The sequence below is a fragment of the Podarcis liolepis genome (genome assembly GCF_965112155.1).
Source record: "Podarcis liolepis genome assembly, chromosome: 1".
NCBI lineage: Eukaryota > Metazoa > Chordata > Lepidosauria > Squamata > Lacertidae > Podarcis > Podarcis liolepis.
The window spans coordinates 24,674,551-24,702,200 of NC_139554.1; the positions used below are offsets into that span (position 1 = coordinate 24,674,551).

Sequence of the window (27,650 nt, forward strand, 5' to 3'; positions counted from 1 at the left end):
CGCCCCCACCCCACCCGGAGCTCAACCCCCGCCCCCTTTCCCTACCACGTATAGCCGACCCCCCCTCTCCCCCACCCCTCCCTCGGAGCACACACACCCCTCTTCCAAGGCAAGGTGCCCCCACTGAAGTTTGAGATCAGCTGTTCGAGGAGAGTCTGCGCTTCCTTCTCCGTCTAGCTTGCGCCTCCTGCCGCCGCCGCCGCTTGCTGTTGCTGCATTCAGATGGGATGATCTCCCCCACCCTCCCACCAGCCATGCGGCTGCAGCTCCCACCAGCCAGCAGTGGGTGACTTTCCCCCCCTCCTCTCTCCATCGTCTGCTCTCTCCTGGTGTCTTCTCCCCCCCCCCCCCGCCCGCTGCCACGCGCACATCTCGAGCTGGGCTCGCCTCTCGGTGGCTGCTGAGTTTGGTGGCGATGCAGGGACGGTGATGGGTTGCTTGAACGCCTTCTCCAAATGCATTTGCAGGGCGGAAGCAGCGGCAGTGGTTGTCTGGCTCTCAGGCGAGGCTTGACTGAGTGACTGGCTGGCGAGCTTCCCTGGCAGCCTGAGATCTGCATCTGGCTGGACGATGCATTCACGTGTGCGCCAGCCCAGCGTGTAATGCTGCAGTGGGCACGCTCAGCAGCGCCCAAAGGAGCATCTGCAAAAAAAAGGGACGGGTGAGAAGACCAGCCAACTGCTGCTGGAGCGCGTATAAAACCAGGCAGCGCCTTGGATCTGACTTCCTCCTTTCTCCAGCAGGCGATTTCGACTCCCTCTCAAATTGTACCAAAGCTCATTCCACGGCTGCTTCCTTTGCCACTTGCTCTCCAGTGCAAAGCCCACTCTGCCTTGTTTTCACGTGTAGCTTATCTTTGCCTGGCAACCACTAGTTCTCTCTCCCTCCTTACACACACACTCCCAGCGGCGCAGACTCCCCCTGATCTGAAATTAATTTGTTTGTTTGGTTGCAGCACCGAGCCAGCTAAAGGTTAGGATTTCATTTAGCCTTTTCCCCATCCTGGTGCAAAGGAAGCGATGAAATTTCCAATTGAGACTCCAAGGAAACAGGTGAACTGGAATCCTCAAGGTTGGTGTTGCTTTCTCACTCGTTTTTTGTTTGTGTTTTAAATTATCTTTGTTGCCCATCTAACTGGGATTGTTATTCTTCCTACCTAATGAATGGGAGAAAGGAGACGGCTTTGGCTGTGATTTGGACCAGAGGCTTTGTTATTGACCCTCCTCTCCCTGCTGACTCCCGTCTTGGAAGATGGTCAACATTGCTATGATCTTTCTGGAGTGCAGAGTGGGAGGGAGAGAAACTTGTCCAACTGAAAAACAAAACAAAACCCAAGAACCAGAAAAGCAAACGTGATATTGCTTCTCGCTCCCCCACTCTCCAATTATCACTCCCTCCCCCCGTACACTATTTTAGTCTTCTGGATGAAAACTTGTCTTGGTTTGATAAGGTCCTGGAGATCCTTATATTTTGTTTGCAACATTCCTTTGTTGCTTCTGGGGATCATTGTCTCCCGTAAAAGGGGCGGTGGAGGCTGAGAGTGAGCATCCGCTGTCCACTTTGGTGCCCTCAATGTCAAATGTCTCTTAGCAGCTTGGTGGGTGGGATAAAAAGTGAATGCGGTAAGACCCCTATTGGGATTGCAGTCATAAAGGCATGGTAAATAACAAAGCTTGACAAGACCTTCAGCTGTTGGGTCGTCACCCTGTTAACAACTGAGTTAGCACTCCTGCCTTGGTGGGTGGGTGGATTAACTCTGTGTTTAAGCGGAGGCTGTGTTGTGAGAAGACTGTTTGGGTGGGTGATGGTATAGCACACAAGGCTCGTGTACGTGTCACTGCTGTGGCTTTCTGTACAACAGTCGGAGTTGTTTAGAGCACAGGGGTACACACAAATGCTTGTTTCCAGTTATCTGTAGCATGTATTGATTGTGAAATAAATGCCCAGTAGCATCCTTTTGGTTTATTCTTCTTCTTGGGAGTGTGGTACATATTTATCTGGGTGTAAGGATCCGTTTAGGTTTTGGAACCAGTTGAAAATGCATGTTCATAAACTTGAATAGAAATATTCTCACAGTTCAGTGTTGGTGATGCATGTCAGATTTATATGTTTTCCAAAGGACTTGGTTCAGCTCCTTCCTTTCCCTGCTCACCTCATTCTTTGTGCTCTAAAATGTGCATGTACTGGGGAGAAATATCCAATTCAGTGCTGACTTCATGCATGGCTATGTCTTTAATAGCATGACAACTGAATTATGGAAATATCCCAGACACTTGGATTTCACCAAGGATACGTGCAGAAGAAGTGTGCTTGCCTCTACCTTTCAGAGAATGATTTATTGCCATCATGATTATGATGACGATTCTGAAATCTTTATTGTGTGACAGCTGGGAGAATGGCTGTCATGCGATTCATTATTTTTTTTTTAAAAAAAGTTTGATGTTTCTCCAGTCTAAAAATAAATAAATTGGGCATTGCATGATTACTGTGGTGAGGATGGGCAGTGATGCTTATACATGTGGCCAGAGCCAGATATTTAATCAGCTGTGAAGGACGTGATTCTTCGTTCCCAACAGGTGGCTGGCTCCAGTTCACCAATTGGCCTGAGATGTTCAAATCTTCAAGTGACAGCCAGCCAGTTAGTTCAAATGCTGGGATTTGTTTTTCCTGGGTGATGTGCTACTGTGCTGACATCATGTATTAGTCATAAAGTAACGCCAAGTAGAAGGATAGATTAAACTTCAGCTATGTTGCAGACACTAGGGCTAGAACAACTTTGGCTGTACTTTTAACATCATGGGATCCACTTTTCCATATGTTTGCTCAAGAATGCTGTTGTGAGATTGAAAGGTCTGCTGCCACCTGAGCCAGTCCTGTGCCTTGGGTCCTTACCACCTGCTTGTCACCCTCAGTCTCACCCATGGTGACCACAGTGTGCCTGAAGTGAATTTGTAGGGCATTAGAGCAGTGGTTCTGTGACCTGGAACCATGCATGATGTGAAAGGAGATGATGGCGCCATTTTGCTGATGCTAAGCAGGTCTGAGTATGGTCAGTAGCTGGATGGGAGACTGCCTGGGAGACATGTTTGCCACCTCAGATTCCACAATGGGAGAAAAGGTAGGCTATAAATATTAAGGTTGTTATTTTCATTATTAGCAAATATTAGTAGCAAATGAATAATAATAGTAACAACAACAACAACAACAACATATGGTCATATAGTAATAATATGGTATTGTATTCATATATCTCAGTACTCTTGAGAGTCAGCATGATATAGAGCTTAGAATGCTGAATTAAGACTGGGGAGACACAGATTCAAATTCCCACTTGAATATGAATGGGTGATTGAGGGCCAGTCACCTTCCTTACAGTGTTGTTGTGAGGATAAAATGGGAGGCACCATTTAGATTTCTTTAAGCTCAATGAAGGAAAGGCAGAATATAATTGTAATTAATAAATAAAAATAATAACTACATTATCTTGAATTATACCCTCTGTTTTCTCTACTAGGGATTCCTCTAGTTGGAAACATGGGCCAATTCAGACTGAAAGTTCCAAGCTGCCACTGGTAACCTATTCTTCTTTTCTGACAAATCATCAGGGAGCACCCCTTCTCCCCAGATTGTGAGCATAGCAGGATCTGGGAATATGAGATCTCTTGAGCACATGGTCCTTAGATGTCATTATTGGACGATTTGCTGTCAGAAGGTTCTGGTGGCTTGATTTCAATGTGCAGTTTTCCTCTCATAGCAAACACATTCTTTGCAAATGCTCCTAGCTTGCATTAAAACAATGCAGATGACCTATCTCTCTATTACACATTTGCCTCGGGTGCATCGAATATAATTCAATGTACAAAGTGTTGGATCCAGAGTTCCCATGAGAAGAACTCTGCTCATGAGATGCTCTCAAAGGAGGAAGGGTGTGGGTGAGGAGGCAGTTTTTGGCAGTTCCTTCTTCCATTTGTAGCCATCTTTGCCCACTAAAAAACCTGCTGGAGTGAGGCAGTGAGTGACCCTCTGGAACAGAGTGTGACAGGCAAAGGTGAATTGGAGAAAATTGCTGCTGTCCACTTCAGGGCTGGCCTCTCTTGAGGCAAGGTGAGGTGACCTCAGGTGGCAGATTCCACCGGGGCAGCAGATCTCAATGTTGATCTCTCCTCATTTCTGATGAAAGAACTTCCCGGATCCCTTCTTTGGTGCGGACAGGAGCACCATTTTGGGGTCAGCCTCAGGTGCCAAAATGTCTTGAGCCACCCCTGCTCTCCTTCCTCCAGAAGTGGAAGGCTGCTAGATATGAGTCCCTTCTGTGAACAGAAGGAAAATACTGGATTTCACTCAAAGAATTAATAAAATAAAGAAATGAAACCAACAGGAAACTTTCAACACACAACTCCATTGGTTTATCCTTTTTTTTAAGGTGTGTGTGTGTGGGGGGGGGACTCCTGAATTGCTGAATGACTTATTCACAATGTATTTTAATGCCTTATATTGAGGTAGGGGTCATATAATATAGTTTCCTTAATACCATTGAAAGGAACTGGTATTCTGGATCTGTGGTTGGCAATATCATGCACCTATCAGTCTGTTGTTTTTTTAAAAATGTGAACTGCTTTGAGAAACATTAATATTATTATTTATTGAATTTATATACTGCCCAATACCATGAAATCTCAGGACGGTTCATAGAACGCTGAAAAGCGGTATAGAAATATGGTAAATAAATACATTATATGACAAAATGTAGAGGATGGTTTCACTTGGTACCGTAACCTTGCACAATTACTAAGATACACACTTAGAATTTCAAACTTCATGGATCACTTATATGTGAGAGATTGGATGAGTATTTGGAAGAATTGAATACTGTAACCCTGACCCTTAATCCAATCTAAGAGGTCTGGCAAATTGCTTATTTGTTGGTTTATGTGCATTTTAGTGTTCATGGCTATAAATTGTGGGGTAATAATCATTATCTGAAGAATGGGGGGTGGGCAATGATAAACATAATTGCCAACTGTTAGGTGATTTCACGTCTGACATGGATTGCATGCATTGCAAGGTAACTACAGTGCTAAAAACAACTTCAAAAGTCTGCCAGTTCTCTGGATTTCTACCTACATTACTTTTCTGAGTGTATGTGTTGTAAAATGTCTCTAAGATGTGTGCCTTGTGATTGGCAAGTGACTAAATGTGCGCCTGAGTCCTAGGGTGAGTTCCGATCACCCTAGCTTTTAATGTGATGAATGATGTTTGCTTGAAGTTTTTAATCCATAAATATAGCCAATATTTCAAACTCTTACACTTGGTAGCTGTCATTGAGACAGTAGCTCCCATTTGTTCAAATTATCACTCTGCAAAGTAGATGTTGATGGCTTGAATCTCAAAGGCAAACTCAACCATTCTCATGGAAGGACCTAGGACTGTTCCAAACGCAGCTTTGTTTCCCGCTTTCTTTGCACAAGTGTGAACAGTGTACTACGTAGGTTTGGAACTTGCGAAACTTAGAAATGGCAAGTTCTGTTGCGCTCCCTGTTGAACACACATGCTCTGAGTGATAAGTGACATGGCCCCAAGAGCACCATGTGTAAGACAAGCGTTGATAGTAATTGCAGAGCTTCTCAATTCACTTGAATGGAATCAGCGGGAGTGTAAGACGATGAAGTAACGAGGAAAAACTAGATAGATTGGCAGAGATGCTGGAGAATCATTAGCAAACTTTGCGGGACTAATTTTACTGTGCTTATCCATGGCTCGGTGTTTTGAACTTCTGTAGTGTTATAGTTGTGTAGCCTGAGAGAGAGCGCAAGCTCTCCACAGTTGCCACGGTAACACTAGTCATTTGGGCCTGTCTTTGTTGGGGAGAATGTGCGCAAGCTCTTCAGCCTTAAAAGGGAATTTTGTGAGATCTGAACACCTCTAGAGTTTCTCACCAACTGAGCTTGGATCTTTATGATGTATTGCCTTTTGCTTTTGACAGGCTTTTTGAGATACAAGACAGCCTTAAATGGAACCTGCCACATCTCCACAGAGGACTTTAGCTTATGAGAAACTATTCACACATACACACCCTTAAATTTCTTTAGCAGGGGCAGAAATTCTCAGATTCTCAAAAAACCAAAAAACACAAAAACCACCCAGTGAAACTATTGAGTGAAGAATTTGAGGACTGTGGCCTAAGAAAAAAGAGAGGGCAGTGAGGCAGCAGAGACACCATAAATGACCAAGCATACAAAAACAAAACAGGATTTCAATGAATTGTGGAGACCTGCCATATTCACCCAAAACACTTTCCCTGCCATGTGTAATTGTGTGTAGGAAATTGCCTACAGTACAAAGGTAACATTTACATGTCTTGCTCTGCCCATTTTTCCCTCTGACCCTGCCTGCCACCAGCATGTGGCCCCTGGAAAATTGCCCAGAAGGAAATGTGGCCCTTAGCCTGGAAAAGATTTATCACTCCTGAACCATATCAGTGCCAAGTGCTGTATGTAGAAGATGGAACAACTCCTGCCCCCCCCCCAGCTTGCCTACCTAGGCATGTAATTTTAGGAGGTGTGTAATTTTAGCATACAATTTTAACACGATTTCAGTAAGTATAATAACTTTTAAATGACTGGTTTTGTTCTATATTTTAACTATTTTAATGTAATTTGTTTTCAATATTCACTTTTATTGGTGCTTTTAAGGAATATCTTAGATTGTCTTTTGTCAACTGTTTAGAGGTCTTTCATTTGAGAAAGCGGTATATTCTGGCAGGCGTTAAAAACTGATTTTATAGTTTTAACTCTTTTTCAGTCTTATCATATTAAATCTCCTGTACACTGCATAGAGATGACTGTGATTAAGTGGAATGCAAATTGTTGACCTAACATAAATAAATAATATATACATTTTGTTAAATAAAATAATACATAAATAAATAAGCCTTGGCAAAGGGTTTACAATCAAGCATAGTTTGGTTTTTATTTTTTAAAAATGTAAATAATAATAATAATAATAATAATAATAATAATAATAATAATAATTTATTATTTATACCCCGCCCATCTGGCTGGGCTTTCCCAGCCACTCTGGGCGGCTTCCAAAAAAATATTAAAATACTGTAATACATTTCAAACATTAAAAGCTTCCCTAAACAGGGCTGCCTTCAGATGTCTTCTAAAAGTCTGGTAGTTGTTGTTCTCTTTGACATCTGGTGAGAGGGCGCCACTACCGAGAAGGCCCTCTGCCTGGTTCCCTGTAACTTGGCTTCTCGCAGTGAGGGAACCGCCAGAAGGCCCTCGGTGCTGGACCTCAGTGTCTGGGCAGAACAATGGGGGTGCAGACGCTCCTTCAGGTATACAGAACCAAAAGCCAATTTTCTGTTCCATAGCTCAGTGGTGGACCTTCTGCCTTGCAAGCGGAAGGTCTCAGTTTCAATCCCAACTGGCATCTCCAGGCAGAGATGGGAGAGACTCCTGTCTGACATATGGGAGAGCCGCTGCCAGTCAGTGTAGACAATACTGAGTTTGATGGACCAATGATCTGACTTGGTGTAAGGTAGCACCCTATGTTCCTATGTTCAGGGCTGTGCAAAGCTGGTTAGTAGGCCCAGGCCCCATTTCAATAATATTTACCAAAAGGGACCCCTTTTGCTTCTACCAGGAGGACTCAGAGTAGCCCCCTCAAAATTGTAGGCCCATGCCAATTGACCCACCTGGCCCCTGCCTACATTTTGGCCCGCCTACATTCCTATGCCACATGTATCTATTTAATAAGCTACACTGTGCTTTTCAAAAGGAATAACAAGAGCAATAATGATGTCCAGTCCCATCCCACAGCAGCAACAAAGCACAGCAGATTACCCTAACCAACAGCACCACAAAAGACCTAGTTAAAATGGAAAAGCAGAGCCAGTGCAATCACGTTTTGGCCAAACTCCTGAAGGTGCAGAATATTAGTAGGCGGTCTTCTACCCTGGGGGCCAAAGTCCCAATCTCTTTTTTTATAAAAATGTGTCCCCTCATGTCTCTTGAAACTTCCCCATTCACGATTCTCATTGGACCAGTCCTGGTCTCTCAGCCTAACCTCTCTCATAGGGTTGTTGTAAGGATAAAATGGGGAAGAAGAGAGTCCTGTGTGCTACCTTGAGCTCCTTGGAGGAAAAGTGGGATAAAAATGTAATAAATAAGTGCATAGTGGGGCACTGAACCCATCCATAGCCTACCTTACCTCAAAATTTTTTTTATTTGTACAAAGGTGTTTTACAATTAAAAGAGCTAAAGTTCCCAGAGTGTTGTAACAATCCCCCTTCACAGGGTTTTTGGGGAATTGTAATCCTGTGAGGGACTACTGGACCGAGGCCGTTTAGGGCCATAAAGGTCAGCACCAACACTTTGAATTGTGCTTGGAAACGTACTGGGAGTCAATGTAGGTCTTTCAAGACGTGTTATATGGTCTCGGCGGCTGCTCCCAGTCACTAGTCTGGCTGCCGCATTCTGGATTAGTTGTAGTTTCCAGGTCACCTTCAAAGGTAGCCCCACGTAGAGAGCACATTGCAGTAGTCCAAGCGGGAGATTACCAGAGCATGCACCACTCTGGTGAGGCAGTCCGCAGGCAGATAGAGTCTCAGCCTGCATACCAGATGGAGCTGGTAAACAGCTGCCCTGGACACAGAATTGACCTGTGCCTCCATGGACAGCTGTGAGTCCAGAATGACTCCCAGGCTGCACACCTGGTCCTTCAGGGGCACAGTTACCCCATTCAGGACCAGGGAGTCCTCCACACCTACCCGCCTCCTGTCCCCCCAAAACACTACTTCTGTCTTGTCAGGATTCAATCTCAATCTGTTAAAATGTCAGTTAAAACAAAGAAAAAATAGCCAGAGCTTGATTATAAGAAGAATGGGTGAGAAAGAGAAAAAGAAAGAGAAACAGAAACAGAAACAGAAACAGAGAGAAAGTGACTCATGGGTGATATTGAGGCTAGATGACAGGGAAGGACTCTTGTGAACTGTTGGTGGTTAAACTGTGTTAATCCTGGGCTTCAGTTTAAATGATAAATATCACACTTTATACTGTTGCCACATATGGATGAGAGAGGTCCATTCATTGATTTATGGATACTCCCTGAATAGTCTCTCATTTCCATGCATTGCCACTTTTCTGTCTCTTCTACAGAAGGAGGGGAGAGTGAGAAATCACATGCCATTGGACACGCCTTGATTTACTATGAATTAGAAGATACTCTCATATATACTTATTTCCCTGTAGAGATGTACAGGATGTTCTAAGGCAACACTGCTGCAAGATGCTCGTAGTCATAATTTAGCATAATACCGTTGCTGATTTATTTTTACAGCAGCTACATATAACTAAACATTGACGAAGCCTTTATTCAAACCACATTGGTCTCATTATGATCAATAGCCAGTCAGCTGGTAGTTCCTCAGTATTGCAACCACCAATTCAGGCTGTCACAATTGAGCCACTAAATTGGCAGTTTGTTACAGGCAATGTTGGGGTCCACACATTCACCTGGAAGCCCGAAAAGATGCTCAGGTCACTGGCATGATCAGAGGGACTAATGAAAAAATCATGGCTAGCTGCTTCCACTTTAACTTCCTCCAAGATTCATGGTGACTTCTCTATAGTTTGGGGAGCTCATAATACAACAACAGCTTCCTTGCCATGCAGTCAGAGATGCCCACCCTTCAGCAAATCAGTCCTTGAGAAATAGTGTTATCTACAAATTGAATGAGCACCGCCCTTAATTCCTTCATCCAAGTCTTTTATGAAGACGTTGAGCAATAATGGGCCCAGGACAGAAGCCTGTGACACCCCACATATCACTTTTTTCCAGGATAATGCTTCACAGGAAGTCATTCATTAATGAAATAAATAATAAAAGAATAACGATAGTAGCAGAAAGCTGGGATTTTGTTGGAGCCCTTTGACAAAGTCCATGTATGCCTCACTGTCCTTTAGTAGAGCAGCAACAGAGTGATTGAAATCTATATTAGTGGAAAAGGATCGGGAACTGATTCCATGATTTTCCGTACTTCACAGTCATGGGGCTAGACGTGACCCCTCACCTTCTTTTTCTACATTTCCTGCTGAAAGCATGGAGCTGTCCCTAAAAAAAATGGGTTGGGTAAATCTTATAAAGATGCTTTGTTGTGGTGAAGCAACAATTAGCACTGCTATAGCAACACAACCCCACAGGACCTGCTTGCTGTTTCACGCAACAGGTATAAAACAATGAGATTTGCTGCAGCCGCAGAGTTCATATCCCCGAAGAACTGACTCAGCCCTTCTCTTTCCTAGGAAGATAAATAGGAAGCGATGCAGTTTGCTATAAGGAGATCTCTGGAACAAGACCTTAAAAAAAGTGGGTATGCTTTATTTTCCTGTGTGCTCCTTGAAGAGTAATGTGAGGAAGGAAATTTAATTATATTCCCCATTGGGAGGGGGTTTAAATCTGTGCCTTAAAGAGAGCATACAAGACGGATTCAGTTGCACCATAAATGCACAGAACATGAAAACGTTTTTTTAAAGAAAGCTTCAGAGGTCATGTAATTGATGTTTGGGTCAGCAGGAAGCTGCAGGTGTTACACTTTGGAGTTATTTGGACATGCTTTCGCCATCCTTTTCATGGTGGATGTAAGAATGGCTGCCATCAATTGTCTTTATATCGAAGGCACCTTCTGAAATGCCCTTGGGGTGAAAAAACAAATTAACCTTGTGAATGATTTTATTCTGATTGCAGTGACTCAAACCCCACCTCCCCCCCAAAAAATATGGGGAGTGGGAAGCAGCATAAACAAGAAGCTGCTCAAAGGGCATCCAAGAAACCCAAGCCACATATAAACTGCTCTGTGTGGGTAGATGTTTGTGTGTACTCATGATATGGCAGATTCATTGTGTTGCTGTAAAACATATTATCTGTAGGTGCGATCAGTAGGTGCCGCCTTTGTTTAGAAGTCAAGATGCTGTGGCTTCTTGTGTCCGATGTGGCTCTGAATGGGCAAAAACCAAGAGGGCAGGACTGAGATTGGGGAGGGCAGTGGCAGGGAAGGGCAGGGCAGGGTGTGGTGATAGGTTCGCACAAAAAGGCAGAATGAAAAATCTTAACCATTACTCCACTGTATCCAAAATAAAAAAAATCCTTCCAGTAGCACCTTAAAGACCAACTAAGTTAGTTCTTGGTATGAGCTTTCGTGTGCATGCACACTTCCACTGTATCCAGTTTATGATAAATATAATTGGCATTAGGCTAGTTTTATGGATCCAATATGTTTGAAGGGAGAACCACTTGCCTAAGTGGAAAGGCACAAAAGAGGAGTCTTGAGAAATGCTGGACTCTACTTGTTTGTAACTTGATAACTTCCTTGACCATTGGGCTATCGCAATGAAATGTGGTGCTTAAGTTCAGGGTGCAGTCCTACGTTTCAAGCTAGAACACCAGCTAGAACACCTGTTTTCAGAAGGTTGGAAATATGCAACTAAACATAATGTACTATGTCTCTTGAGCGCTGAGATATTTTAGTTTATGACATGATTCTCAGTTTTAAAGTTCAAATTTCCAGAAAGCACTAGCTGCTTCGGATGACTTGTAAATACATCTTTTTGCCCAGACTTTCCCTGGCCCATAAAATTGAAACCTGTTATTACTTAATTTCAGCTATTGTCTGTTTTTATCATTCTTAACTGTGTTTCAAGATGTATCTCGGTTTTTATGATACAGCTTTAATGTTTTTAGGTTGTCTTTTTGTATAGCGCTTGGTGATTTAAAAAAAAAATATTAAGCTGTTTAGAAATACTTTTAAACCTGGAGTACTGTGTCCAGTTCTGGGCACCACAGTTCAAGAAGGACACTGACAAACTGGAACGTGTCCAGAGGAGGGCAACTAAAATGGTCAAAGGCCTGGAAACGATGCCTTATGAGGAACGGCTAAGGGAGCTGGGCATGTTTAGCCTGGAGAAGAGGAGGTTAAGGGGTGATATGATAGCCATGTTCAAATATATAAAAGGATGTCATATAGAGGAGGGAGAAAGGTTGTTTTCTGCTGCTCCAGAGAAGCGGACAAGGAGCAATGGATCCAAACTACAAGAAAGAAGATTCCACCTAAACATTAGGAAGAACTTCCTGACAGTAAGAACTGTTCGACAGTGGAATTTGCTGCCAAGGGGTGTGGTGGAGTCTCCTACTTTGGAGGTCTTTAAGCAGAGGTTTGACAACCATATGTCAGGAGTGCTCTGATGGTGTTTCCTGCTTGGCAGGGGGTTGGACTCGATGGCCCTTGTGGTCTCTTCCAACTCTATGATTCTAAGATTCTATGAAAAGAGCAGTCGATTCGAAGCACCGCGCTGCTCACCCCACGTCGCTCCGGATCCCCGAAACCGGGTTTCCCCGCAAGTAGGGGAGGCGCAAAAGGTGCCAGCCGAATCCCACATCCACAGGCTTCTCCCGCCCTGTGGTTTTTGGTGGGTCTCCGCCTCACCGTGGTGGACCAGACCCTATTTTCCACGAAGCGGATTCCTCCCGATCAGAGGAAATCCGCCATTGCCGGAGGCGCTAACCCGGAAGTCATTCATCTCGCTTTATTGTCCAAGGGAGCCGGTGAACAGCTTCCGGGTCATGTGGCCAGCATGACTAAGCCGCTGCTGGAGAACCAGAGCAGTGCACGGAAACACCGTTTACCTTCCCACTGGAAAAGTACCTGTTTATCTACTTGCACTTTGACGTGCTTTCGAACTGCTAGGTTGGCAGGTCCAGGGACCGAGCAATGGGAGCTCACCCCGTCGTGGGGATTCGAACCGCCGATCTTCTGATCGGCAAGTCCTAGACTCTGTGGTTTAACCCACAGCGCCACCCGCATCTCATATAGAGCTCTTCAAGGCAGTTAGACAAATCCAGTAAGGATAAGTCATGATGGCAGCATGACAGTGAAGGCCAGTTTCCTGAGACCAACAGTAGGAGAGGGCAACTGTATTTGTGTCCTGTACTTGGGTTTCCTATACTAGGCATGTGATAGGCTTGAAACTGGTTGCTGGGTTTGATAGACTGTTGATTTGATCCACGAGGCTGCCCTCATGGTCTTAAGAAAGATATAATGAAGGAAGGCAACAAATGAGAAGATTTGGAAGGAGCTAAGTATAAAGACAAGCAGACAGAAATCTATATTGCTCATCAGCCTTGTCTAAACACTGTTTGGCAGCTTGCAGGTGCTGATTGGACCACAGACAGGATTAGGTTCCAAACTACGGGTTGAGTTAAAGGAACTGATTGCAGATATTTAATGCTTGTGTGTGTGTGTGATTTTTCTTGGAATCAGGGCAGAGTTGGGAGTCTTGATCAGGATTCAGAGTCCTGATTCATGATCAGCCTCCATCCCAACCAGGCAGCAATTGCTATTTATTTAAATATTTAATTTATATTCCACCCCTTTCTCTCAAGGTGGTTCTCCCCTCAGTCCTCATTTAATCCCCACAAGAAACCTTTTGTTAGGTTAGGCTGGGAGCTGCTGGCCCAAGATCACACACTGAGCTTCATCCAACACCCTTTTAAATGTGTTTATGGGAGCAGGTGGTGGAGAGTGGGGTTATTGGGGGGGTTATTGTTATTGTTTTTATTATGTATTTTGTGTTCTTTATCTTGTGTTTTTTTATGTTGTGAATTGCCCTGAGATGAACGGATGAAGGGTGGTATGCAAATTAATTAATTAAATATGATGATGATGGCCTCCCAGGTCCTAGTCCAAAACTCTACTCGCTACCCCACACAGGCTCCAGTTTAAAACTATAGTTAAATGTGACAGTGCATTTAACATGATGTGCCATTTGGCCTTTAGCTATGCATGGAATGAGGTGTGGTGCAAGAGAAATCAGAGGCACAATAACTTCATGTAATGACAGCAGATATCATTTCCTGAAGGTTAAAAGGGAATCTCCCCCAACCCCCTCTAAAATATTTTAGGTCTTCACAGAGGGCTCTCCAGGGTGTTGTAGTCCTTTTCAAGACTTGCAGAACTTGTGAACTTGTCCAATCAGGAAAGAGGTGCAGCGTAAGGGAAGGGAGAAAGGACAGCTGCTTATGCCTGTGATGTTTATCTCAGCCCTGAGATTTTGTGTGGGAATTTGTTCAGTGCTGAAAAGCTAGCCTTGGGACTCCTTCCTGTAGTTTCACTGCTCTCATTACTGCAGAGCACTTGTGAAACTCCCGCCCCTGAGCAATCTGACCTTGGTTGCAGTAGGGGCAAATGAAAGTTCGGACTGTCTTTCATAGCTCAGTGTTGCATTTTTGCCTGTGTCAGATTCATGGAAGATGCTCGATGTGACAGGTAGGCTGCTGTAGCATCCAAATTGGTCCTTATCAACTGGGTCAGCCTTCCCTAAACTGATGCCCTTCAGATTTTGTTGGACTGCAACTCTATTCAGCACCAGCCAGACTAGCCCGTATTAATGATAATCATTTGAAAGGACTATCAACAAATTGATGGCGTTTAAACATACAATTGGCTCTTACCCCATCATATCAAACATGCTTTTTAATGCCCAATTTCCCACTTGTGAACCAGCCATACGATTGGCTGTGAAGTGTGGTCTCCCTGCTTTATTTCATTGTCTGGACGACTCTTTTCTACAAAAGCAGCGAACAAAACATCTACAAAATTAGAGGCTTTTAAAATTTACTCTTTATACTAAATTCCAAACTAATTAGGAGTTGCTTCGGCCTAAGAGCTATTAATTACTTGGATTCCAATTATATGTTGATGGAATAGAACAATGTTGATTTTTCAAAGACTATCAGGAATCATGTTATTAGACTCTAGCTGGTAATATCTGACAATTGCCACTTCAGAATTGCTTTAATGTGACAGTTTCAGGGTTGATTGGGGGGCGGGGTTTGGAAAAAGATCTGCTAGGATGACAACCAAGCTTCATTCCTCATGGTATGTGGCATCATAAGATCTCCTGAGCACCATATATAACAAGAATGAAGCATCAAGGTTATAATAAAAGCCCAACATCCAGGCTACATCTCTCCCTAGGCCACAGCTCTGTCCCCAGGCCTCACCCCTCACTGGTCCTGCTCTGTATCCTCCTCAAGTGCTTTTGCATGTCTGGAATGTATCCCCATATTCTGATAATGCTTCCTGCATACTTGGACGGAGGTTAGAGAGAGTTGGGAAGTGGGGGGGGGGGGCTGTGAGCTCTGTAAATGTAAAAAAACCTGGACTTCCTGTGGCTCAGATGTATCCTACTGGCCAAATGCAGTGTGTTAGCCCTGTCCAAGACCTGTTGCTGAGCAAGCAGGGGCTTGGAGTCTCCAAGGAAGTCTTGCCTGAGAGCAGAACTCACATACAAAGTCAGGCAGTCCGGAGGCCAGGGAATCCAGATGATCACAGAGCCAATGGTCTGGATGGAGAGCAGGAAGCAGCAAGGTTTGGCCAGGGACCACAGGCGTTGTTTCCAGCATCTGACTGCTGCTGAGAGCTCTGTTGAAGACGCTGGTTCTCATCAGTGCCTTCTCCTCTGCACAGGCTAATCAGTTGCAGGTGGAGTTACCCCACTTCCCTCTTCAGGCTGCTGTTAAGCAGGTGAAGCTTGGCCCATGGCATGCAGGACAGTGGTACCTCGGGTTACATACGCTTCAGGTTACAGACTCCTCTAACCCAGAAATAGTGCTTCAGGTTAAGAACTATGCTTCAGGTTGAGAACAGAAATCGTGCTCCGGCGGTGCGGCAGCAGCGGGAGGCCCCATTAGCTAAGGTGGTGCTTCAGGTTAAGAACAGTTTCAGGTTAAGAACGGACCTCCGGTACGAATTAAGTACTTAACCTGAGGTACCACTGTACTCCATCTACTTTTGCCTCGGACTCCACGCACCACTGGGACGCAGCCTTCGGAAGGCTGCTTACAAGGGAACATGGCCCTTGGGCTGAAAAAGGTTTCCCAGACCTTAAAGGTCAACACCAGGACTTTGAGTTGTGGTGCTCTGAGCTCCAAGATGAAGGCATGGGCTGCTTTTGAAGTTGGATCAAAGTGAAAAGCAATTCCAGTGTCGCCTCAAAGAAGCAAAATTTCTCCCTGTTGTGGTCAACAGCATTTGATGTCAACCATAGTTTATGCCTTTATTCTGGCCTGCTTGCCTCTGCTTCCGCTCCACCCCCTCCCCAAATTCATTGACACCACCAGCGGCGTTTGCTGCAGCTTGCTGAAATGTTGCTGAAGTCAGCAAGTCTGTGCACTGCATTAGAGAATCCACTTTAGGGAAACGGATGCAGCTGTTCCCTTAGCAGTTTCTCTTACAACCTCTCTTCAGTGTTCTGCAACTGCTATAATGGCAATTCTGCCATGGTGGAAGATAAAGCCCCCCCCCCCAATAGCTCAGTCTGCAATGCAGTTACGCCAAAGGCAGGAAATTGTTCTGGGGACTTGTTCTGTCATCAGCTGTCAAGGTTCAGCCTGATAAGTATGAAATAATGATTAAAAAAGAGGAACCTTTGATTCTGTATCAGGTACCTTTATCTCACCAATAAATAACCATAAGGAGCTTCCAGAAATCTGGAATGTGGGGGAATGGCTTCTAGGCAAGCGAGCATGACTAGAACACTAGCATCTATCTTGTAAAGTGCTGTCTGTTAAGCCCTTGCCTAAACACGTAAGGGCTGTGTTGATTTAGTGTTGAAGACTGCAATCCTAACCCCACTTACCATCTAGAGTAAGCCTGATGGAAATCAGTAGCACTTCTGAGTAGCCATGGTCAGTAAGTAACAGTAAGAGCTGTTCAACAGTGGAACGATCTCCCTTGGAAGCTTGTGGATTCTCCTTTCTAGGATGTTTTTAAGCAGAGGTTGGCTGGATGGCCATCTGTCATGGATGCTTTAGTTTAGATTCCTGCATTGCAGGGGGTTGGGCTAGATGACCCTTGGGGTCACTATGGATCAGGGTTGTGCAGTAAGGCGATATGGTAGCAGTCTTTTTGTTTTCTGTTGGAGTGTGCCATTGCTCACTTTCTTAATCTCCACAGTTCATTTGAATAAATTTCTATTCCTGGACCTTTGGCGGACGCCTCTTCTGGTTTGGCAAGCCATTCTTTCTTTTCTACTTAGAACAGCAAGGTCCTGTTCAGATGCTCTAAAATACTCTATTTGCTTCTTGGGTTCGCCACACTAGCAGGCACTGTTGCCCCAGTGTCAATTTACAGGAACACAGTGAGCAATAAATATGCCACCGGGCTCATATGAATTTCCCCTGGGAGGGAGCATCTGTTGGCATGGATGGGCATTACTGTTCTGGCATTGGCTTCCTCTTTATGACTGTGTCTGTCAGGAAGGCCTTGCATAGAGTAGCCTCCACCAACCTGGTGCTCTCCATATATTTTGGACTACAACTCCCATCAGCCCCAGTTTTTGTGGTCCAAAAACAACTGGAGGGCACCAGGTTAGCAAAGGCTGGCACAGAGCACAACTTGGGCCAGAAGACAGCAAACCATAGGCTATGGTCAAGCCAGTAGTTTCCTTCAATGGGTTGACTTCAGTGGATATTCACAAAAGTCATACTGGTTTGTTCCAGTGTGCATAAGATACATCAGGCACCCCCAAACTTGGCCCTCCAGATGTTTTGGGACTACAACTCCAACCATCCCTAGCTAGCAGGACCAGTGGTCAGGGATGATGGGAACTGTAGTCCCAAAACATCTGGAGGGCTGAGTTTGGGGATGCCTGATAGACACTGATCACAACACCTAAATTTAGGCTCCTTGTGAGAAATTCTTGACTCTGGAGAAGTCAACAGAAGGAGCGTCTCCACCCCCATCATTCTGCCCTGACACTGAGGTCCAGTGCCGAGGGCCTTCTGGTGGTTCCCTCCCAGCAAGAAGGGAACCAGGCACAGGGCCTTCTCGGTAGTGGCACCCGCTCTGTGGAACGCCCTCCCACCAGATGTCAAAGAGAAAAACAACTACCAGACTTTTAGAAGACATCTGAAGGCAGCCCTGTTTAGTTTAGCTTTTAATGCTTAATAGACTATTGTATTTTAATATTCTGTTGGAAGCTGCCCAGAGTGGCTGGGGAAACACAGCCAGATGGGCGGGGTATAAAATATTATTATTATTATTATTATTATTATTATTATTATTATTATTATTATTATTAAAGTTGAAAGGGGTGTGTGTGTTGTGGGGATGGGGGGAACAGAGGGGAACCCACTCCTTTGAGTAATTAATTGCCTTTTTTTAAAACTGTCAGATCTGAGCCATAGGCAGCTGTGAGGTTAGAGTCAGGAGCTGAGAGCAAGGAGTTGGTGGGGCAGAGCCTGAAAACAAGCTAAGAGCTACCCCTCATCAACAATGAGGCTCCAACTTGATCCCCTTATATTCACCACACATGGCAGCTATGCCCAGAGCCAGGAGCTCCTGGGTTTTTTTACCCTGGCAGTCCCAGCTGTTGACTAAGGGCAAGGGTAGCCAACTCCCATCCGCCCTGACCACTGACCATGGCGGCCGGGACTCCTGGCCCTTGTGGTCCTACAATATCTGGAAAGCATTGTGTTGGCTACCGCTGACTAAGCAGGGGAGCAATTCACATGGCTATTCTGCTGCTGTTCTTTCTTTTTCCCGGAGAGATTATGCTAGGTTAATGAGGAACAATTCTGCTGAATCCTGTTTCACAACTGCAGATCATGCCTATGGAAGCCACTGCTGAAGTGGCATGCGGCAGGTTCAATTTGTCAACATAAAGTAAATTGAGCAAGAAAAGAAAAGAAATGTGCATTGCCCTTCATATTGTCATTCTATGCCCTGTGAATTGAAGAGCAAGTAGCTAGCCCTAACTGACTGACAGTAAAGATTTCAATAGATTAGTACCTTTCAGTGTTTATTAATGTAGCCAACCACCTTTTTCTTCGCTATCAACAATTGAGCATTTCAAAGAAAAGAATTCCTGGATATATTTTGCATGCCTCATCTGGTGAGTAGGATGAAAGCAGCAGGCAGAGTGTGGGTTACCACAGCTCTGTACTGATGCATAATTGTAGACTCATAACAAAGGAAATTTGGAAGAGGTTAGGTCTTGTTAGGAGCTGCTCCTATGGAAGTTTAAAACTGGAGTTCACGTTACCTTCAGATTAAATTAGGTACCTAAAAGGATGGCAGAAATTGAATTAGAGCTGGACTGACATTTAGACCATCTGGTCCTCTTCCAATTGTATGACACCTCTCACCCATTCCCCTCAGATAATACGTAACGGATACATTTTTAGTGCCCAGTTTTCATAATATAGCTGTTAACTTGTCAGAGGTATATCATCTTTATATGTAAACATGTATATTCCTATGAAATCACCGCAGCCCACAGATAATGGAAAGATAGCTTGCAAGGTTGCTGATGTCTGCTGCTCAGAAGTCCCACTGTATTTAGTGGGGCATACTACAAGTGTGCAAAGCCTTCCAACTCTATAATTCTATTATTGTATGACTATCTTTGAACTTATTTTGGTGCTGAAAATATTAAATGCAGCTTTTATTATTCAATGTTACAGTAAATGATCTCCCCCTTCCTTTGGATGAAGTAGTAAGGTGTTGTTCCACTTACATGCACCCCCTACTTATTTGAATGATGGAATGAAGTGAAGACTTATTCTTTTGGTACAGCTTATTCTTTTCTACAAATGTTGCTGCTTGTAACTCTCAAAGAGGACTGTGGTGTAAATCAGGGATGGGGAACCTTTGACTCTCCAGATGTTGCTGGAATACAGCTCTCCTCTTTCAGGACCATTGGCCAAGTTGTCTGGGGCTGATGGGAGCTGGAGTCCAGCAATGTCTGGAGGATGACAAGTTCTCAATTCCTGGTGTAAAGTGATTTCTGCATGTGGGCATGGAAGCTGTAGTTGTGCCACTAGCTTATACTACTAGAATTCAGGATTTTGAAATAATATTTATTACGTAAGTATCCAGCCAACACATACCATCAGTTAAAGGATTTATGCTAGCACAGCTTAACTTTTCTTCACTCTCCTCCCCCTGCTCCTTCCCCAAATCTGTTCTGGCATATTAGGAGAACCTCTTGTACAGATTTAGGGGGCATGTGCAGGGAGGAGAGGAGGAGAAACTTCCATTGCAAATGTTTAAATGCTTGCGCTGACAGGACACATTAGTTGGTCACTACCCAACATAAGGATGTGGGTGGCGCTATGGGTTAAACCACAGAGCCTAGGACTTGCCGATCGGAAGGTCGGCGGTTCGAATCCCCGTGACGGGGTGAGCTCCCATTGCTCGGTCCCTGCTCCTGCCAACCTAGCAGTTCGAAAGCACGTCAAAGTGCAAGCAGATAAATAGGTACCGCTCCGGCGGGAAGATAAACGGCGTTTCTGTGTGCTGCTCTGGTTATCCAGAAGCAGCTTAGTCATGCTGGCCACATGACCTGGAAGCTGTACGCCAGCTCGCTTGGCCAATAAAGCGAGATGAGCACCGCAACCCCAGAGTTGGCCATGACTGGACCTAATGGTCAGGGGTCCCTTTTAACCTTTACCTTTACTTTTACCCAATATCTTATCCTTATATGAAGTTTCCAGATGTTGCCAATCCACAGATCCAGAACTGCTTATCTTCCGTAATGGTGTAGCTTTCAGATGCTCTCTGACCATTCACTGACTCCAGCATTTAGTGGTCTTTAATTGATGCAGACATTGCAGTTTCTGTGGTAGTGTTTTTAGTACCATCTTGTATGCATGTGTGAGGTACATTTTTAAATGTGATTGCTTTTATGACTGCATTATTTTACCTTCTTTATTATTCATCGCCTTGGGTGACTTTGTGCTGAGAATCCATTCGTAAATATTAAAACCAGAATGAGCTGGATGTATAAAGAAGCAAATGCTGATATTTAAGGCAGCTTGTTAATGGTTCCTTAATGTTTCTATACTGTGCCCTCTCCAAACAAACAGGAACATACCTTTCCCAAATGGCACCATCTCGCGGGGAAAAGGGCTGTGTCACAACACTGGCAAGTCCCCTATGAGGCACAAGGATCTGCCAATTTAATGTGCGTGTTGCATAAACTGAGATTTGTCATTGCTTTTAATGAGAGAGATTAAAACCTCTTTCGTGACAAGTTAACAAACAGGCACAAGAAAACGTGTCATGCTAGGCAAAGCAGACTCTGAAGATGCCTCTTGAAGAAGTCAGGCTCTAGACAGATATTTATTTCAGAGTTTGAATGTAGGTTGGAAGCAGGCATACTATTTGTGGTAGCCCTTTTCAGATGTTTTGATTCAGGGATGAGGAATTGGCTTCGGCTGGTGGATGTAGGAAGGGCCATTGTAGCACATCCACTTGGCATGCATGCAGGTTCAATCTCTAGTATCTCTAGCAGTGTTTGAAATTAGCCAGGCACTAGGTGCATTTTGTACCTGGCTTTCAACCACTTGCGACCAGGTGAAGATGCCTGGGCACCAGGCTGGCACGTGACATCTCCACCATCCAGAGGTGTGTGCCTGGGGATCATTGGATCTGGGCTGGTTTCACACACTGATACTCCATCCTGTAGAATTCTATCAGTTATATTTTATCTGTACAATCAGACTGCAGTCACCATTAAGAAAAAGAGGTCAGAATAGGTCAATATATATGTGGACTGTCCCTGGATCAAGTGACTTTTCTTCTTTAAGTTCTCAAAGCTCTTAATCTAGCTCAAGGTTGCCATCTGAACTAGCCAGATGTTTAACTAAGAATCAATCACAGGCAGTCCATCGTTTGAAAAATAAGTCATTAGAACTGTCTTGCCCCAAATTGACAACTAGACATTCCATTTTCGTGACTGTAACATTCGTTTAAGGAGCCAATTGGCACCTAGCTTATATATCTGAGTTTCTGACACTGATTTAGTTGGGGGTGGGAGAGAACCCAGCCTGAAACCCTGGAAAGCCACTTTTGCTCAGTGTAGACCAGGCATGGCCAAACTTGGCCCTCCAGATGTTTTGGGACTACAATTCCCATCATCCCTGACCACTGGTTCTGTTAGCTAGGGATGATGAGAGTTGTAGTCCCAAAACAGCTGGAGGGCCAAGTTTGGCCATGCCTGGTGTAGACAGTTCTGTGCTAGAGGGTCCAACTTGGTCAGCTTCCTAACTTTCCTGGTGGCAGCCATGTTTTTTTCTGTTTCTGTTCAGTTCCTCCCCAAAGCTATGGAATGTCATCATCACTCCTGGGTCCAAGTTGCTGTACGTGGAGCCAGAGCAAAGCATGGCAGCAAGTAGCCCCATGCAGCTGAGGGTATGGGGTAAGGGTTCAAAAGAAAGTTCAAAAGAAATAATTATATTTTAAGGGAAAAGAGGCATTGCTGCAGCCTCACAAGCCTCAGGACAATCCCTCCTCCAATTTGTTCAGCTATTCTATTTACCATTTAGGCCCACACTTTGACTAGAGCTGACTAAAAATGGTGTGTTCATATTTGAAACTCTCGCTAGCATCAGTGTAGGTGTAGTGCTCAAAATGTCAATTTTTGCTGATGCTGGTAGCTAGATTGTACCCAAAATTATCAAATGCCAGTGAAGTAAATTGCTATTAGGATCAAGTTATGGGAATAGCTTAGTAAATTTATTGACACTTTTTCAGAGTTTAACAGCCTTTGTGAATGGATTGCATTTTGCATTATTTATTGTGCACTGAAAAGTTTTCAGGATCTTTCCACCCCGCTTCCTATAAACTTGGTGATTGATATCTTTAAGTTCTGCATTTATACCCCACTTCTTCTTGAAGGAGCATGAAGTGTTGCACACAGTCCCCACCCCTTCATTTTATCCTCAAAACAACCTTGTGAGGTGGGTTGGGCTGTGAGACTGTGACTGGCTCAAGGTCACCCTGTGAGCTTCATGGCTAAGTGAGGATTTGAAGTCTGGTCTCCTGGATTTTCTACAGCACTCTAACCACTACACCCACCCCACACATCCTAGAGATTTGACAATAAAATGTGCTTGGTTAGAAGGTGCAAAGGGCAATGGGGAGCTGACATGATGATGTCCTCCAAAAATTTTAGACTATCTTCTCTGACCAAGCTGGCTGGGGCTAATGAAACTTGCAACACTACCCTGCGTACTGTTGGGCTAGGGCACATAACATACAATATTTGTTATGATAGTTCACCCAAACTTGAGGTGAATAGGAATGTATTTTTAAAGGAGACAGGACTGTATAAATAGAATACCTGACCACACTGCTCCTTTTATAAGATGCTAAGGCAAAAGGCAAAAATAACCCCTTTGCTTTCCTGGGAGGCACTAAGGCAGGTTCTCTGAAAGATGATGTCACACTTCAGGGAATTCTAATACACCATTTATCGGAAACATTGTCTAACATGTGCAGATTAACCTTTGACTTCTGACACCATTTCTCTCAAAGGCTTGAAATAATATGATCCTTCTGGAGACTGTGCAATTTGTAAATGATCAAACACAGTTACTAATGACTTCAGGTCGGCGCCTCGATCCCGACATAACTGATGTGAATGAGAAACACCTGTGAGTGTTCTTGATGCAACCCATCTCCCATTAAAGTGAATGGCACCACTCCTGTTCGCCAATAGATTGGTTCTGCACCCTTCATTCCTGTTGCATGAGCCTATGTACAGGGTGTTCAAAAAGTCACTCTACACTATACTGTAAGTAAATGTCCATAGGTGTAGTTACCTTTTGAACACCCTGTACATCTTTATGCATTGTTTTGAAAATCAGAAAAATAGGCAGAGGTAACATTTGCGGGATGCTAGGCTTTATACATCTAAACTGAGTAATTATTTAGTTCTCCCGCTTACCGATTGAGAAATAATAATAATGGGTGTAATTCAACTATGTCTTCCTCATAGTAGCCTCACTGAAATTAATGAACCTGACTAAGTTAGAGCCATTAAGTTCAACGGCTCTACTCTGAGGAAAGCTTTGTTAAAATATTAATACAAATACAGAAAGCCTTTTGCATGTGTTATCACAGCAATTCTTATAACACTTCTGCAAGGTAGTATTTTAGCTTTGAGGGTTGAGAGAATAGCTGCTTGCCTGAGGCCACTTAGTGCGTTTATGACAGAGACTTGAACTAATTCACCGCTCCCTCACTTCCAGCCATTAAATGACAAGGGTGGAACAAAAGTTGCTTAGGAAGTTTTGGGCCCAGATCAGAGACTCGTATTCCAAGCCTCTGATAGTAACCTTATTATGGCCCTCCTGGCCCTCTGCATCATTATACTGCTAAATGTTAATGAGTTAATAATCTCATAATCTGTGTGAAAGACAATGTGACTCATGGTATCTATATCCCTACCACCTTCCAAGCAGGGCTGATTTCCTTGGTGTATGTGGTGGGATTTTAATGAGGGAACAGTTCAGGGTGCCACTTTTCCAGTTCAATTTCCCCTTTTATAAAAGTTGCTTGCAGTTTCACCCTTATTTTAACCATCTACCTGTATAATTGAGCTTGCTAATGCCAGGATGTTTGTGTTATTGTTAACCATGGGTAGGCAAATTAAGGCCCTGGGGGCCGGATCCGGCCCAATCACCTTTTCAATCCGGCCTGCGGAAGGTCCGGGAATCAGTGTGTTTTTACATGAGTAGAATGTGTCCTTTTATTTAAAATGCATCTCTGGGTTATTTGTGGGGCATAGGAATTTGTTCATTCCCCCCCCCCCCAATAGTCCAGCCCCAACCTGGTCCGAGCGACAGTGGACTGGCCCCCTGCTGAAAAAGTTTGCTGACCCCTGTTACCTCTTGTGAACAGTCACTGTAATAGCATACTGCATTCTTATACTTGTCTACTCAGAAGTAAGTCTCATTTAGTTCAATGGGGCTTACTCTTAAGTAAGTGTGTACAGGATTGCAGCCTTAAATTTGATCATATTAGTCACAGGGCATTTTTTTTGTTTCTTAGCATTTCATTCCCCTCTGACCTTGCTTCTTGTGACCCCCAACCCCCCGCCATGTGCATGTATTTGCCTGCTAACTTGGAACAACGCTTTGTACATCTGATGAAATGAGCCTCAAAAAACTTACGCCGCTATATTCTGTTTTAAGGGACGGCCTCATCAGTAGCAGAGTCGTGATCTAAGATCAGCATTCCAGTTTAGGCAATCACAGCAAGGCAAGGGCAAGGTCTAGAATGCAGTTCAGCACCTTGGATAGCTCCATGTGTGTCAAGGGGACAGAAAGGGATGGGAATGCTTGATGTCAAGATCTGGTGTTGTAGGAATATAGAACAGCAAGTCTTCTTAAGCTCATAAAAAGCATAATAAAAATTCATGCCAAGTTCCACTTTTAAAAACAGCAGTTACTGGGCAAAAGTCTAGGATCATTGTTACAGAGTTTTCATCCATACAGTTAACGGACAAGTAACACCAGGGCTGGCCCTATAATTAGGCAGAGTGAGGCAGACACCTCAGGCAGCTGATTTTGGTTGTCATGAAAAGACAGCAAGTTATTATTTGTAGACTTCAGTTAGTAGGCAGGGTATAAATGCTCCCAAACACACACACATAAACAAATAAACTACCATATTTTCCCTCTGTATAAGACTAGGTTTTTTTAACCAAAAATTAGGTTTAAAATTGGGGCTCGTCTGATACATTGGGGCTTGTCTGATACAGTGCTGAGGGGTGTTTTCTTAATTTGGAATCCCCCAAAATAGGGGGCGTCTTATACATGGGGGCGTCTTATACACGGAAAAATCATGGAAATCATTAGTGTATTCTTTGAGCCAGGGAGCAGGAGATATGCTTGTGGCAGGCTGCACAATACCCTGGTTATAATATTTTTATTTATTTGGTTGTTTAAAAAACTTATATACCACTTTTCATTTATGAATCCCAACAATGGTTCACTGTAGGCATAAAAGCCATTAATATAAATATCAACAATGAAAACATCCAGGCCAGAACACAAAATTGCAGCAACTGCAGCAGCCAGAATTCATTATCAACAGCAAGGAAATTCCAAGGTAAACAGAAAGATCTTTAAATCTGTGAAAACATCCCATTGTTGGTGCTTGCTTGATCTCCATAGGGAGCTCAATCCATGAATGGGTGCTGCAACAGATAGGGTCCCCTCTGAATCCCAGTCAGGTGAATTTCTGATAGGTCGCAATGCAGTCAGGAGGGCCTCAGAACTGTAAATCTAAAAGAAAACCAAAACTCTTGTTATCAAGAAGAGAATTTAACATCCTGATTTACTTTTTTTGTTTTGTTTTAGTGACTGTTCCAGCAGCTGTTCCCTTGGCGTGTGAACCTGAGAGCAATAAAGCCAAGGCACACAATCCGGGGCCACGACTCTCTATTTCCTCCCCCCGGACAACTGTGATCGTCAGCATGGAAGCCCCATCACAGGGTTTGCAGACGGTCATGAAGTGGAAAACGGTGGTGGCCATCTTCTTTGTGGTTGTGGCCTACCTGGTCACCGGGGGACTTGTGTTTCGTGCCCTGGAGCAGCCAGAAGAAAGCAGGCAGAAGGACAGAACAGCCAACGACAAGGCGGATTTCCTTCTGGAGAACAAATGCGTATCTCAACAGGAGTTGGAGGAATTGATTAAGGTGAGAAAACTAGAAGGGACATACTAATGAAACTCAGTGACACTGCGGTCTAGATTTGAAGCTATGGGAAATGATGGTTCACCACTATGTAAATGAACCATGGCAAGCATTGGGCTTGGGTGCTCCTCCTCCCCATTTTCTTTAGTTTTATGACCACCTGCCTTTGGTTTTAAGTGAAGTGCAGCTTTCTGTCATGCCTGAAGCAAAAAACTGTGGCTTGTTAAAATTATGGTTAAGGAGAATGTGCCATGCTCAAAGTGTGGTTTTACTTGAGGTGTGATCTGGAAGCATCTTTTTGCACAAGTTCTGGAGTGGTTTTCCTGGTGACCTGAAGGGGCTGCAGTGGATCCCTTGGATCCCAGCCACTGTTTCCTAAAATGTATCTGAAGAAGTGTGCATGCACACAAAAGCTTCTACCAAGAACAAACTTAGTTGGTCTCTAAGGTGCTACTGGACTATATATATATATATATATATATATATATATATATATATATATATATATATATGCAGGTTTTGGTGTCCTCGGGTGTCTTCCCGTGTAAAAGTTGGGGTGTCTAGGCGACGTTTCGACGAGGTCTCACTCGTCATCTTCAGGCTGGTGCTTTCGGCTTCTTGTTACTGGAACAGAAACGTCGCCTAGACACCCCAACTTTTACACGGGAAGACACCCGAGGACACCAAAACCTGCATTCCTGTACCCGTGAAAATCTACGAAAACATATATATATATATATATACCTACCTGAATCTAAAACGTACAGGAAGTTGAGGAGAAAAGATCTGAAGAGATGTTTCCACTCAGAATGTTTCCAAGTTCAGGCAGAAGCAGGTCTGGCATGTATAGTCCACAAACCCCAGTTTTTATTTTATTACATTAATATGCCAACTTTTTTCCTCCAAGGAGTTCAAGATAGTATACATGGCTCCCCACCCCCATTTTTATCTTCACAACAATCTGTCAGGTAGGTTAGGCTGAGAGACGGTGACAGGCCCAAAGTCGCCCAGTGAGCTTCATGGCTGAGTGGGGATTCGAACCCTGGCAACCCAAGTCATAGTCTAACACTCTGAGCACTGTACCATACTGGCTCTCTGAAT

The 27,650-nt window shown here is 44.0% G+C and overlaps 1 protein-coding gene and 1 long non-coding RNA gene across 3 annotated transcripts in view; both read left to right on the forward strand.

Moving 5' to 3' along the window:
- KCNK10 (potassium two pore domain channel subfamily K member 10) overlaps positions 1-27,650 on the forward strand; it is an 80,034-nt gene that overhangs the window by 969 nt on the left and 51,415 nt on the right. The window contains exons 2-3 of one of the 2 annotated variants that reach the window (XM_083502388.1): positions 956-1,071; positions 26,215-26,552. In XM_083502388.1, coding sequence (XP_083358514.1) covers positions 1,020-1,071; positions 26,215-26,552 — 390 coding nt within the window. In that variant the 5' untranslated portion in view covers positions 956-1,019. Of the gene's footprint in view, positions 1-74; positions 1,072-26,214; positions 26,553-27,650 lie in introns of those variants that run through there. The other variant, XM_083502387.1, reaches the window with a different exon arrangement.
- On the forward strand, positions 2,754-3,673 carry LOC310707200. Its single transcript, XR_014526387.1, has 2 exons — positions 2,754-3,118; positions 3,515-3,673. It is a non-coding gene; the product is annotated as an uncharacterized lncRNA (long non-coding RNA).